Raw genomic sequence first — 13,589 nt, 5'->3', positions numbered from 1 at the left:
GTGCTTTGTTTTTTTATAGATTCAGGAGCTCTTGACCAGCAGAGACATTACCAGGGATCACTACATGGAAGTGGCTCTTGTCAGTCCCCTAAATGAATGTGATGTTTGCAGAAAATTAGAAATTTGGGGATACCAGCCCTTTAAATGGCTTTTAGTCTCTTACTGTGTTGGTTGAATAGACATGGCTGTGGGTAGTTGCTTATATAGAAGTTGTATAATGGAGTCATCTCCCAATTATAACCCTCTCTCTCAGTATATAATATAATAAAACTCATCTGTTTCTGAAAGCCTGAGCATGGCTCTTCTGCTGAAGTCACAAATAACTCAGCCATAGTAGTGAACACCATTAAAAGGAAGAGAATACATTAGTCATGTTAAAAATAGGATGTTTTTATTTTTCTAAGTCTGTTAAAATGTTTTAGAGCAACTTTGAATAATTTTGCACTTGGTCAAAATTAGAAAAGTTATACATTTGTAAAGCAGATGGCCTGCACTACAGCCACCATCCTGCACTACTCAGCTAAGGAACTCACATTTGCTTTTCATAATTCCTCTGTTGCTTGTTTACTTTTTGGGTCTCAGTTAGAACAAATTGACCAGTGTCACATGTCTCTCTCTCAATGTTCACGTTCTAGTTATCTCCTACAGTAGCACCAATGCCAAAAGATTTGACTGGAAGTCCCTGCAGGGGATATTGGGTTTTATTTAAATGTTTCCAGGTCACCTCTTTTTGCCTTTGAATTGAATTTCTATACCCAATAAATACTGACAAGATTAAAGTTAATTATTTACTCGCAGTTTCAGGGTCCTAATCCAAAAGTTCCTGGTTCCTTGTTTAAATAATTAATTTTTAGAAATCCATAATATACGTTAAAATATATATTGCACTATTTTGCGATAATCACTAATATGAAGTGTAATAAAATATTGAAAAACAAGCTCTGCAATCATACAGTAAAATATATATATAATAACGTTGATTTTGATACAGAATGAAATACTTCTTGGGTCATCCAAAGTGACACGTCCCTGAAACTTTTTCAGTGACATACTACCTCTCGAGACCATTCCCCTACACGCATGGCACTTGCAGTACGGAACGGTGCATTCACTGTATGTCAGCGATACAGTCTCTCTTGGGCCACCCTGAATGGCATTTCACTGTGATCAGAGGAGTCTCCCGAAGGAGCTGGGAGGGAGAAATTTCTTACCTAATGCTTTATTTTTCAGTTGCATGTAGTCACATGTCAACACCCTCCCCCACAACTCCATTCAACTATTACCAAATGTCTTAAATAAGGAACTGGTATTTGACCAAATCCGTCTCGAAACTTTTTAAGTGCACATCAGAGTGACTGAGGGAATCCGGGGAAGACGCAGAGATCGTGTATTGCTTGAGCCAGTATGTTTTTCTTGAGCAATATCCTGCCATTTACCCAGGTCCCAGCCCCTGATTTCTTTACATGTTGCAGTGAGGCCTGGATTTCATCTGCATGCTAATGATAATGTATGTTTTAGGTTACCTTTCATTAAGTGTCTCTGTGACCATTTTACATCCTTCAGATATACCTGGAATATACTACGTCCTTCCTGGAAGGAAAAACGATGTTTTGTTTTGTTGTACACTCTCGTTTCCTCTGCAGCTTACCGGAAATCTAACCTGCCTCCAGCCAAGACGTTGTCGTCTCAAACCTGGGCAGCTCAACGTCCAAGCTGTCTCGGAGGAGCTGAAGCGACTTGTCGCTTGGGGATGCTTTTATAACAGATTTGACCGTTGACACCGAATACATCCGAGCTCCTCGATTCAAACGCCGCACGTCCCGTGGAAGGAACGGGGAGGTCTTGTAAGAACACGTCACTAAAAACGTAGCTTTGAGCAGGAAAGCACCCAAATCCAGCTCCTTTCGGAGAGTCCCTGTTCGTAGCCGGGTGCCTGAGACACATTTGGTAGCTGACATTTATCCATAGAGGGTTTTAAGACCTGGATAGACAAAACCGTGCTGGGATCATGCAGCTGGGGGTGGTCCTGCTTTGCACAGGGCCAGGCTGGGCCAGACGAGACCTCCTGAGGCCCTTTCCAACCCTCCTTTTCTATGATTCAGTCAAATCCAGCTCCTTGCTCAAGAGCTTTGTAGATGGAGGGTTAGACTTTGGGGTCAGGGTGACAACCCCGGTCTGAATTCGCAATCTGAATTGGCTCCGATTCACCACCCGGAGTCACGGCGCACAACACATGGGGCGGGGCGGGGCGGGGCGGGGCCAGGGGGCGGGAGGCCGTTGGGGTGGCCCCGCCCCCCGGCGTGCGAGGGGCGGGGCGGGGCGGGGCGGGGCGGGGCGAGCGCCCCAACGGCTGCGGCGGTTCCGGCCGCCGCGCGATGGCGGAGGTGCGGTGGGACTACGCCCGCTCCATGCAGGGCGCCCTCAAGATGGCCCGCCTGGTACGAGCGGCTGCGGTGGAAGGGAGGTGCCCTGCGGGGGCCCGAGTGGGCCCGACGGGCGCGTGGAGCCGTGTGGGGTGGGCCGTGGGCAGGACTGGCTGCGGGACCCCGAGGGTCTAGGGCTCAGAAAAACAAAACGGCTTGGAAAGAGCCCTGCAGGACGAGACCGAAATGGTTTTGAGGCCTGGGCGGCGAGGCTGGGGGGCAAGCGCCAAAGACGGCGTTGTTTGGTCTGGGGGGGACCAGGGGGGTAAGTCTTCAAATGCGTGAAAGGCCGTTTCGGCGAGGAGGGAGGACGACGCGGCCGTCGGGGACGGGACTCGGCGCGGAGGACGTTTGGGTTGGAGGCGAGAGGCGGCGCGTCGACTCTGGGGGCTCCCGGGGAAGTTGCGGATGACAGCGTTGTCAAGAGCAAGCGGGACAGTCGGCTGGGACCGCTTTAGTCAAGCGGGGCGACCCTGCCTTGAGGAGACCTCTGGAGAGGTCCCCTCCCGCCCTGCTTCGCCACGACCCTACGGCGGAGCCGGTGCAGTGCGGACACGGTAGGGCAAAGGCTGGGTTCAGGCCCCACGGGAGTCCATGAAAGGATGGACGTATTCTGGATCAACCCGTGAAGCAGCAGCTGGAAGACCCGGTTTTAAAGTGACCCAAGTGTTACGTTATTCCTTTCATTTCGGGGTGGCGGCTCGCGGGTGAAAAAGCTGCGCAGGACTGTATTTGCACTAAATGGTAACGTTTTGATGGTACGGTAAAATGACACCTATAAACGGTCTCTTTATTCTTGCAGATTACTGCTTTTGTAGCATTCCTGTGTTTTGTTATCACAAGATCCCAGGAAGCATATTTCGTGCTTACGATCATGGACTTTATCATCACTTTGCTGTTCTTCCTGCTCTACTTGCTAAAGTTCGATAGAAAGATGACATTCTTGTTTTGTCCGCTAGTTGTAAGTATTGATTTGTATCTTTTACATCAAAGGTACGTGTATGTATTTATGCATCAAGAAAACAAGCCTTGTGCTAACACTTAATATTCGTACATCAATCTTAAGGTTGTTTCTTTTATGCTAAGGTGCTAATAGATCTCCCTCAGCAAAATATACAGTCTGTTTAAGTTAAGCATTTGGATTGCCTTCATTTATCAGTTCGCTTTTGTTTTAAATGTAACTACTTTCTTAAACAATGCAGCAGATTTGGCGTGCATCACATCAGATAAACCCAGATTATTTTAGGAATGTGAGTTTAGCATCAAACCACTAGGTGTCACTCTAGATCAGATTAGGATAATTGCCTCATGTTATCTGTTTCTAAAGTAAAATAGTTTTGCTCTTCATAATGAAACCATGTAATGGTTTCTAACACAATAAATATTGGCTCCTTTCAGGGAATAAAGCAAGGTGATGTGTTGTACAAATTTCAGTCTTGTTAGTCATATAATTGAAACTAAGTTAATTGTTTCATAATGCCTTTTCAGGATGTTTTCAACTCATTGATTGCAGCGTTGTTCTTCCTCATTGTGGGCCTGTTCGCAATAATAACCAAGAGCAATGTAGGAACCTTGGTTGGAGGAGTAAGTAGAAGAACTACTTGAAAAATTAAGAGAAATGGTTTGAACGCTGTTACTGTTCTAATGTAACAATGTCACTGTGCGTGTGACATATGATTCTGATGTCCAATTCATAGTGTGTAGCTGAACAGACTTAGCAAGCAATGAGTTCATTTCACTGCAGACATAAATTAGATACTACTATGATGTCATAGTCCTAGATTTCTGATTACATCTCTTGACAATACAACACAATTGAAACCCAACAGTAGATATGCACTGATTTTTAGTTTCTCGTATTAACCCCTAGTGTATTACAGCTAAAAACCAAATTCGGAGACTAGAACAGTTCCAGAGCTCCTCCTACATATTATGGAATACTGGAAATGGAAAGAACTAAAAAAAAAAAAAAAAAAAAGAAAGAAAAGATGTTCAAGTTGTAGTTTCTTAGTAGTCAGCAATTAGTAATTATTAACCTTTCCAGGCCATTTATTATCTGTAACTTTAAATACGAGGAAAAAGGAATCGGCACAAAAGATGAGCTAGGACTTCTGAGAAATTTATCTTCTAATTTTTAAATATTCAATTGACAACTAATAAAGGAATAAAAACTATCTTGCTGAGGTATTTTGGCTTCCTGAAAACAAAAAGGTTATTTTTAAGTATGTCAAGCAACAACAGTAACAAAAACCCACTTGGCAACACAAATGGTTCAAACAGCAAGCTATGACCTAGAGTGTTACAGAGCAATCGCCTTGTTTCTGTGCTTTCAACTCAAGTAAATTAAAAAGAAGATTTTACAGGTAATCTAAAGCAAGTGATCACTTACTGCAGGATTACAGATCTGTTAGTTTCATCTCCAAAGCAAGGAAATGTGTAGAATTTAAAGGTAAGTTAATAGCCACAATAGCAGAAAATACTGCGGATACCCAGGGCAGAGGGATTGACCCTATGCCAACCAGCTCTCATAATGCAGGAGGTTAATGCTCAAACTAACAACACTGTGTTTATAGGGGGGGAAATACGTTTTTGAAAAATTGGACAATATGAATTAGAAAGTAAGACTACAGACTGTCACAAGGAAATGGGGTTAAAAACAGACAAAGGCTGAGGTAACAAATGTGAAAAGAGAGCAGCAACATACGTTTTGCAAAATCATATGCACTTTTCTTTTCATCATCTGTTTCAGTGTTTAACAATGAAATTAAAGCAGACATTGCTACTCAAAAGAACATATTCTTTGGAGGTAGTTGAAGTAACTTCATACATTAGCAGACAAAACACATGGTCTCAAGTCCAAGTAACACTGAGATTGTTAACATATAGTAATAACAAGGTGCCAGCCACCGTTGTTTGGGCTTGGTAATCTAAGGGTGGGTTTTGGTTTAGAGTTAACTCAGATGATCAGTAGCTGGATCCAGCAGCCACACTGCAGTCATACCTGAGTTACTGTGTCGTCACTAGTGATTTACTCTCTGCATATTGCTGGAGGGATGTCTCATGCTCTTTTGTATTATGGGGAGCTGAACTACTCAAGATTCTTTCCCAGAGAAGGGTGGGAAAGTTACTTGATCTTCTGGAGACACAGGTTGAAGGGGAATTAAGGGAAGTCACAGGTACCAATCAAGTGATTGGGCCTGATTCATTGCTACAAACCCAATGGGTTACCAGGCTGAGTTAAAAATGATACACAGACGGTAGGACATATTCCCAAATCAGGCCAGAGAACTAAGATTTAAAGCATCCCCCATGACTAAACTTGGGTGGGGGTGGGAAAGGGAGGGCTAGGAACAGGGCTAGGAACTAAATAAAGCATCAATTTGCTTCTCTTTAGAACATTTATTTTTCTTCCTCTTTAAATTTTCAAATAAATTATCTTCATGGTTTAATAACAAGTCACATTTATATATTAAGTAAAGAACAATGTCAGTGTTTTCAGTTCAGAACCCATGAAAGAGAAGGATAGCATCTTTTCCCCCCTAGCTCATTTCTATATACTCCTCAGTTTACTGCTATCCAAAACTGTTAACTGCCTTTATTTAGATGTAAGAGGTATGACTCTGGCAGAAAGCATAATCTCGCATAAACCAGCATGTCTAGTTAACCATGGGCACCAAATCATTTGCTATACTTCAAGATGACAGCTGAAGGTCAAGCAAGGTCAGGGTGCAGGTGATTGCCAGAGCAGAAAGAGAGGTTATAGTGTAGTATCTGACTTAAAAATAGGGACCACTTAATTTTTCAGTCATCCCAAATGAAATTTTCATACAGAAATAATTAAACCACTGGAATCAAATTGGCAAGTTGTGTATGACACCTGCTGCTGCTTAGGACCAGTAGCGCTGTTTCTGAAAAGCAATGAAAGATAAAATACTCAAAACTAACCAAAGCATTCATCTAAAGAAACTGATTTTTTTTTCCAGATCTTTGTTATTCTGTCATTTTTCCTTTGTATTGCGGATTCGATTTTTCTTTTCAAGAAGATTACATTTAATCAGCCAAGGGGAAGAACTGTTACTAACTGAAAATAAACAACATACCCGAAACCCAAATTCACGCTCCACTCCAGATGCTTGTTGATCACTAGGACATGTTTTATCTGTAAGCTATTTTTCCTAAAGGATTCAGAAGTTCCTGTCTATTTTTCTAAATGGATGTACGATTTACAATCTTTAAGTGTTTAAGCTTTAATGAGCTTTTTCTATAGCACATACTTTCACGAGTGTTAACTTTAAATTATTGTTGTGTTCATTTTTGTAACTGGATAACATGTTCACTTTTGAAATATCTTTGACACAGAAGTGTTCTTTCTACAATAAAATTGAAAATGAAAATGGATCTACATGGTTTTGTTTTAGTAACCATACCCTATGTCAGAATATTTTTCAGTTGAAATGTATGTTCTCTACTCACGCAAAATATATTTAAGAACAGATCTTTACCCACTTTGTCATGTTGAATAGTCCCTTATTCTACAGGTGGGTGTATGGAAATCAGTGGGATCATTGTAAGAAAAGGCATTAACTGAAAGTTATCAGAATCTGACCTTTATAATTCTTTAACATGGTTCTGTGCAACTCAAAAATGTCTCGCTTCCCTTTCTGAATTAAAATGACTAACTACTGTGTTCATGACTCCAAACAGTATATATTTCCATACAAAAAAAAATCATCTAAAGCATCTTAGAGCAAATAAGAAAGGTAGCGTTAGGAAACATGAGCAAATAGAAAATGTATGACAGTTTTTTGTGAGACATCAAGTTATTGGTTCTTAAAACATTTAGAGCCTGTGGATAGTTACCACTGAAACCTCCTGGCTGCTGAGTCTTCATGTGAACAACCCAAAAACATCTACAGTCTAATTTAGAAAGGAAACAACCCTTTAATAATGTGCTATAAATAGTATAATATGCAATGAAAATGAGCAACCTTTTCGCTAAGCAGTATTTAATACTAAAAAGTCCACAAACTGCACTAGACTTGTCCGTGGAAAGAGCTGCTGAAGATGCTCTTGGCTTCTGCTTATAAAGCACAACATGAAAAACCAAGTCCCATCCAGGACTGCATAGCCCGACCACAAGGGCAGTGACTGGCAGTTTCAGGGCAAGCTCCTCACTGGCCCTGGGCGATCGAAGTGGAAAGCCGGGGAAGCTGCTTCCTGCTCAGGAGCTTTGCTGCGAGGGGGGGACGGCGGGCACGTGGCCTCAGCAGAGATGGGGCCCGACGGGAACGGATGACATTTCCCTGCACCCCAGCGCGGCGCGGGGACAAGCTTGCTCTGGGGTCGGTCCCAGCAGCAGCCCGGGCTGGAAGAAGTGAGGAGGGAGCAGCGGGAGCGGGAGTCCCCTCCGCTCTGCTCCGCGGGGCCGGGGCCGGGGCCGCCTCCCTGCGGTATTTGAAGCCGCGCCTCGGGCCGGCGCTTCCGCAGTGTCACGGTTTCCGTTTCCCGCAATCCAGGAGCAGCCCCGGCCGCGCCGCGCCGCGCCGGCAGGGCCATGGACGGGCAGGGCGAGCCCGAGCCCGAGCCCCGGCCCGCGGCGGCCGCGCTCGGGGCGCTGCTGCCCTCCAGAGACTTCCTGTGCTCGCACAAGGGCCGGCTGCTGCCCGCCGAGGCGGTAAGAGCCGCGCGGGGCGGGCGGGACAATGGCCCGGGTGCTGGCGGGAGGTCCCCGCCGCCGCGCAGGGCCCCGCGCCCAGCCCGTGACCCACCCGCACCGCCGCTGTCCCGGGTCACTGCCCTGCCCCTGCCCCTGCTCCTGCCCCTGCCCAGGCGCTGTGCCCCGAGACTCGCTTCTGCCAGGGAAGGAGGCACCTGGTCTCCCCCCGAGCCCAGCTCCCCTCGGCTACCAAATCCCCCCACCTGATAGCGAGACTGATTCGTGCACCCTTTTGTTCTCAAGAGACACAGAAAAGGAGGGTGGGGCGGGACCCCCGGAGGTCACATCTCGTCCACCCCCTGCACAAAGCAGGCCCATCCCCATCTAGATCATCCCAGCCAAAACTTTGTCAAGGCCCTAAAAAGCTCCAAGAACGGAGATCCCACCACCGCTCTGGGTAACTCATTCCAGCACTTCACCACCTTCCTCATGAGAGTTTTTCCTTGTATCTAACCTAAACGCCCCTTGCTGAAACTCGAGCCCATGGCTCCTTGTTCTGTCACCTGCCACCACGGAGAACAGTCCAGCTCCATCCTCTTTGGATCCACCCTTCAGGGAGTTGAAGGCTGCTAGTAAATCCCCTTTCTGTCTTCTTATCTCTGAACCAAATAGGCTGAGGGACCTGGGCTTCTCTCATAAGTCATGTGCCCCAGCCCCCTAACGCTTTTCGCTTCTCTCCAATTTGTCCACATCCTTTCTGTAGTGGAGGGCCCAAAACTGAACACAGCACTCCAGATGTGGCCTCACCAGTGCTGAATAGAGGGGAATAATCTCTTCCATTGACCTGCTGGCAACGCTCCTACCGATGCAGCCCAGGATGCCGTTAGCCTTCTTGGCAACAAGGGCACACTGCTGGCTCATATTCACCTTATTGTCTGCTGTCACCCCCAGGTCCTTTTCTGCAGAGCTGCTGCCCAGCCAGTCACCCCCAGGCTGCACCGGTGCATGGGATTGTTCTGCCCAAAGTGCAGGACTTTGCACTTGTCTTTCTTGAACCTCATGAGATTTCTTTTGGCCCAATCCTCCAATTTGTCTAGGTCACTCTTAATCCTAGCGCTACCCTCCACCATATCTACTACACTCCCCAGTTGGGTGTCATCCGTGAACTTGCTGAGGGTGCCCTCTATGTCATCTTCCAGATCATGAATGAAGATGTTGAATAAAACCGGCCCCAGGACGCAACCCCTGCAGCACTTCACTAGATACTGGCTGCCAGCTAGACTTTGAGCCATTCATTACTACTTGTTGAGCCTGACCATTCAGCCAGGTTTCTATCCACTTCACAGTCCATTCATCCAACCCATACTTCCTCAGCTTGCTTGCAAGAATGCTGTGGGAGATGGTATCAAAACCCTTGCTGAATTCAAATTTTCTTATGTCCTCTAGCCTTATGCACTTGCTTTCCCCACATCCACAGAGCCAGTTTTCTCATCATAGAAGGCATTCAGGTTGGTCAGGCCTGACTTGCCCTTGGTGACTCAGTGCTGACTGTTTCTAATCATCTTCTTCTCCTCCAAGTGCTTAGAAATGGATTTCTTGAGGACCTGCTCCATGATTTTTCTGGAGATTGAGGTGAGGCTGACTGGTTTGTAGTTCCCGGGATCCTCCTTCTTCCCTTTTTTAAAGATGGGCACTATATTTGCCTTTTTCCAATCATTCAGGACCTCCCCCAATCACCACAAGTTTTCAACGATGATGGCCAGTGACTCTGCAATCACATCAGCCAACTCCTTTAGCACCCTTGGGTGCGTCCCATCTGGCCTCATGGACTTGTACACATCCAACTTTTCTAAACAATCCCTAACCTCTTCTATCACCACTGAGGGCTGCTCACCTCCTCCCCAGACTGTGCTGCCAGGTGCAGTAGTCTGGGAGCTGACCTTGCCTGTGAAGACTGAGGTTATAAAAAAGACATCGAGCACTTCAGTCTTTTCCTTATCATCTCTCACTAGGCTGCCTCCCCCATTCAGTAAGGGACCCACACATTCCCTGACCTTCCTCTTGTGGCTAACAGATACTCCACACTGGATCTCTCCTCTCAAACCTTGCCTGGAGATCCCAGTTGGATGTGAACACAGCATTTTGGACCTTAGTGCTGCCCACCAGGCATTATAGTTGCTTGATAAAGACTTCAAAATTTGACAAAGGGACCATCAGATCAGTGGGAAAGAAAAATAATCATAAAAAACCCAGCAAGTGGGTATATCGTGAACAAGTTTAATTTTATTCTGTGCGGGCATTAATAAATTTAAAGCTGTGGTCCACCAACCAGTTATACTGGGAACAATGAGGAAATGAAGCTCTAAGCTCTTACGGGTAAGCTCTAAAAGCATGCAAATACCTTTGTACATCTTGCCCCACATTCTCGTTTCCCCCCCTTTCTTTACACTTCTTCACTTGTGGCAAACGGTCAAACTCAAAAATGCATTTTTCTTCTTAACAGGACAAGGCTTTTAAAAACATAATCAAGCACCTGGCCAAAACCCTCTCTCTGCACACTTCGATATTATCAGGCAAAAGGTGTTTATGAAGAAAACACTAGTACAGCCAGGGTAGCACATTGCAATGTGAGGCTGGACCAATTTAATTTAATATTTAAGGCTGCTAAATCATTTCTATTATAATTCTTTTTTTTTCCCATGTGCTCAAAGCTTTCCAAAACATTTGGCTTTGGACATCCTGCTGCCAGATGGGCTGTGAGGACCCCGGTGCTCTTTAGGAAGTCTCACCGGCTTCAGGGAGACTCTAAACAGTCACAGTGACCCCTCTTTACAGATGCCACAGCAGGACTGGGGCTTTTCTTTCAACCCCAAGGGAAATCATTTCAGAAAGCGAAAAAGAAAATCCTTTCCGTTGGGTTTTGAATTTTAAAGAGGATTTTTAAAAATGACACTGTCTCCAGTTGTAAATCTGTTTTTTCTTATGCCTCGTTTCTCTTCTAAACTTAAAATATGGAGGTTAGCTGCAGTGTGAGCGCTGAGCAGCAAGCACTCAGATGCTGTGGCACCCAAAATCATTAGTCAGATATAGAGCAGTCACAGACCATCGATGCATGTCTGCTTACCCGCTGTGACAGTGCAGGGGAAGGAAACGCAGACAAGGAAAAGGAAAATGGTTAGTTTGGCAGCAGTACCCAGCTGGATTCCATGTTCTTGCTTTGCAGTTTCCAGAAATCACAAACTATGTCTGTGGAAGGTAATTGCTGGGTGGCTGACCAGCTCTTCTCACTCCAGTGGCTTTGTGGTCACAGGCAGCAGAAATATCATGGTGTCTGTGATGTAAGGGACACTGAGACAGAGAGAGGTAAAGATTTGCTTCAACAGGTGGACAGGGTAGCTTAGGAAATAGGGATCAGCTCTGGAAGTTCTTGCTGGGAACAGGATCCATCAAGTTTTATAGCTATACCAGCCTTACTGGGAATTGCTATCCCTTTACTTTCTTAAAAAGTTCTACAGAAACATCTTCCTTTTGGGCAACAGTCAAGATTGACAGAGCAACCACTTGCATTTAGGAAGTGCAGGAGCTCAGCTGACTTTGCTCCCTTGAGCATCTATGGTATGAAGTGTTACATAGTACAGTATACACTGGAATTTTTCTTCCATGTATACAGCAAGTTGTGTGCCTTCAGACAGCATGGCAGTTTTAAGATTACAAGCAATGGCCTGTTTAAAGGATATTGTTTGGGTCACGGGGTGAGATTCAGTTTTGGTGGCTCCAAACAGGTGGCAACAAGGGCTGCTCTGTCTTGTGGCACCTGCATTCAATGCCAGCGGAGTCAGGCAGTACTCCTTTGGGCTTAGGTTGGGTAAAGGCAGCTTTCAAATCCCATCTGTTGAGGTCAAAGTTTGCCCAAGCCTGGCAGCCTAGTGGGCTGGTGTGTCTTCTGTAGCCATCAGCACACAAGGCAGTGACAAAGCTAATGTCATATCTGACCACCTTTGACTCTGCAAGTGACCCACTTTATAGCTGGATCAGCTGAGGCTGGGAAGCCTTTCAGCATAAGTGCAGAGCAGTACTGAAATGCATACCTCCAGAGCTGCACCAAGATGTCCAAGTGCTCTGCACCTGGATTTCCAGCTGTGGAGGCTGCAAACTGGCCTCACTTCTCTTGAGTTGCCCCCATGTGGGTTGTTCCCTGGCAGAAGGGACAGTGCAGTAGTTTCATAGATGTTAGTTGCTCCCCCAGGCCCTGTTGTATTCCCCTGATGTACTCTCTTCACTCTCACCGGACTTTGTCTCACACCTCTCAACTGCTTTCAAATTGGACTCATGAAATCAGACCATCCTGGACCCATATAACCAGAACCATTCAGAGATCAGCTGCAGATTATACGCATTATAAAGAATACTGATACAGAAAGGTATCCAGATTCCCAGGCTTCTTGTTGTTCAGTTTAAGACTATAGATAGACAAATATGTGTTATGGGACCCTAATTCACAGTGATAGCCCAGAGCAGTAAAGTTTGTTGAAAGTTTATCAATCTACATTTTTCTTGCATGCTTGGATTTCTCAGTTTCAGTGTTGGATTAAGACTAGAAGGGGCTTTATATAAAATATGTAAAAATATTACTACAAGTAGGATGCAGGTTTTGAGTAACACCTTTTTCAGAATGAAAATAAGCCTCCCAGTTTTGGCTGGATAATTTTGTCACATTATTATTCATTTGCTTGGTAAGTTGCAGCTTTGTGAGGCTTCAAAGTTATGCAAACCCGAGCAGATCTTTGAAGGCTAGCGCTTATCTGTTCGGTTGCAGAATGCCTGACAACCGTTCCTTCAACACACTGGATGAAACACTGGATTTCACCCTGAACTGGATGAAAAACTTAACCCACACATAAAAAAAACCCCAAGCAACTTAAAAGAAGTTGAAGAGGTCAGAAAATTGCACTGAGCAGGAACATCCATTCCAGGCCCTTTGCCAGCTGTCTCTCTGGCACGGTGATTCTCAACCAAGGTGCCACCAGATCCTTGCAGTGTGAAGAGATAAGTGCAGGCTCCAGCTTGTCCCTGCCTGGTCCCTCTGTAGTGGAGTAAGCACTGTAATATAAGATAGCTTTTGGCATGGTGTGCCCCTCCATTCACAGGAGCTCTGGCATGCCTCAAGTCCAAAAAGGTTGAAAACCACTGTTCTAGCAAAAGCCAGCTTTCACATCAGCCATTGCTCACTTTCCCACATGAGCAGGCTGGAACGTGGTCCCATTGTACCAAGTGGTGGCTAGCACAGGGTTAATTTAGCTGTCATAAATTGAAGCAGGCTCCAGTTTACATGAGGGTTGGAGCCACTTGAGAACCAAGAACCTGGAACTAGTCATAATTCCCTTCCCCACATCGTATCCCTTTCCCCTTCACTGGTCAGGTCTCAGTCCAGAAGAGAATCTGGCCTTTAAGGCAATTGAAAGGTATGCAAGCCTTTAGTCTTGTGTGCTCAACATACTTTACAAGTGTGT

General features: G+C 45.4%; 2 protein-coding genes across 4 annotated transcripts in view; both read left to right on the top strand.

Annotated features, from left to right (window-relative positions):
- The first annotated feature begins 2,328 nt into the window (after positions 1-2,328).
- Positions 2,329-6,821, top strand: CKLF (chemokine like factor). Its single transcript, XM_006269830.4, has 4 exons — positions 2,329-2,438; positions 3,226-3,384; positions 3,912-4,007; positions 6,407-6,821. Exons 1-4 carry the CDS (start codon positions 2,376-2,378, stop codon positions 6,506-6,508), a joined length of 420 nt encoding a protein of 139 aa, XP_006269892.2. The 5' UTR covers positions 2,329-2,375; the 3' UTR covers positions 6,509-6,821.
- Positions 6,822-7,840: 1,019 nt separating this feature from the next.
- CMTM3 (CKLF like MARVEL transmembrane domain containing 3) overlaps positions 7,841-13,589 on the top strand; it is a 37,574-nt gene continuing 31,825 nt past the window's right edge. Inside the window, exon 1 of one of the 3 annotated variants that reach the window (XM_059713883.1) lies at positions 7,841-8,097. In XM_059713883.1, coding sequence (XP_059569866.1) covers positions 7,978-8,097 — 120 coding nt within the window. In that variant the 5' untranslated portion in view covers positions 7,841-7,977. The remainder of the gene's footprint in view (positions 8,098-13,589) is intronic. The other 2 variants (XM_019492912.2, XM_006269831.4) reach the window with 2 other exon arrangements.

The sequence above is a fragment of the Alligator mississippiensis genome, chromosome 10, assembly GCF_030867095.1.
Source record: "Alligator mississippiensis isolate rAllMis1 chromosome 10, rAllMis1, whole genome shotgun sequence".
NCBI classification, from domain to species: domain Eukaryota; kingdom Metazoa; phylum Chordata; order Crocodylia; family Alligatoridae; genus Alligator; species Alligator mississippiensis.
The sequence above is the reverse complement of the archived record's forward strand: the minus strand, read 5'-3'. Positions and strand labels throughout refer to the sequence as shown.

Bases quoted from the DNA above. Each gene is read 5' to 3' on its own strand.
- CKLF (XM_006269830.4), top strand. From the start codon at position 2,376: ATGGCGGAGGTGCGGTGGGACTACGCCCGCTCCATGCAGGGCGCCCTC. The intron at 3,385-3,911 runs GTAAGTATTGAT...ATGCCTTTTCAG, and splicing joins TCTTGTTTTGTCCGCTAGTT to GATGTTTTCAACTCATTGAT. The intron at 4,008-6,406 runs GTAAGTAGAAGA...TTTTTTTTCCAG, and splicing joins TAGGAACCTTGGTTGGAGGA to ATCTTTGTTATTCTGTCATT.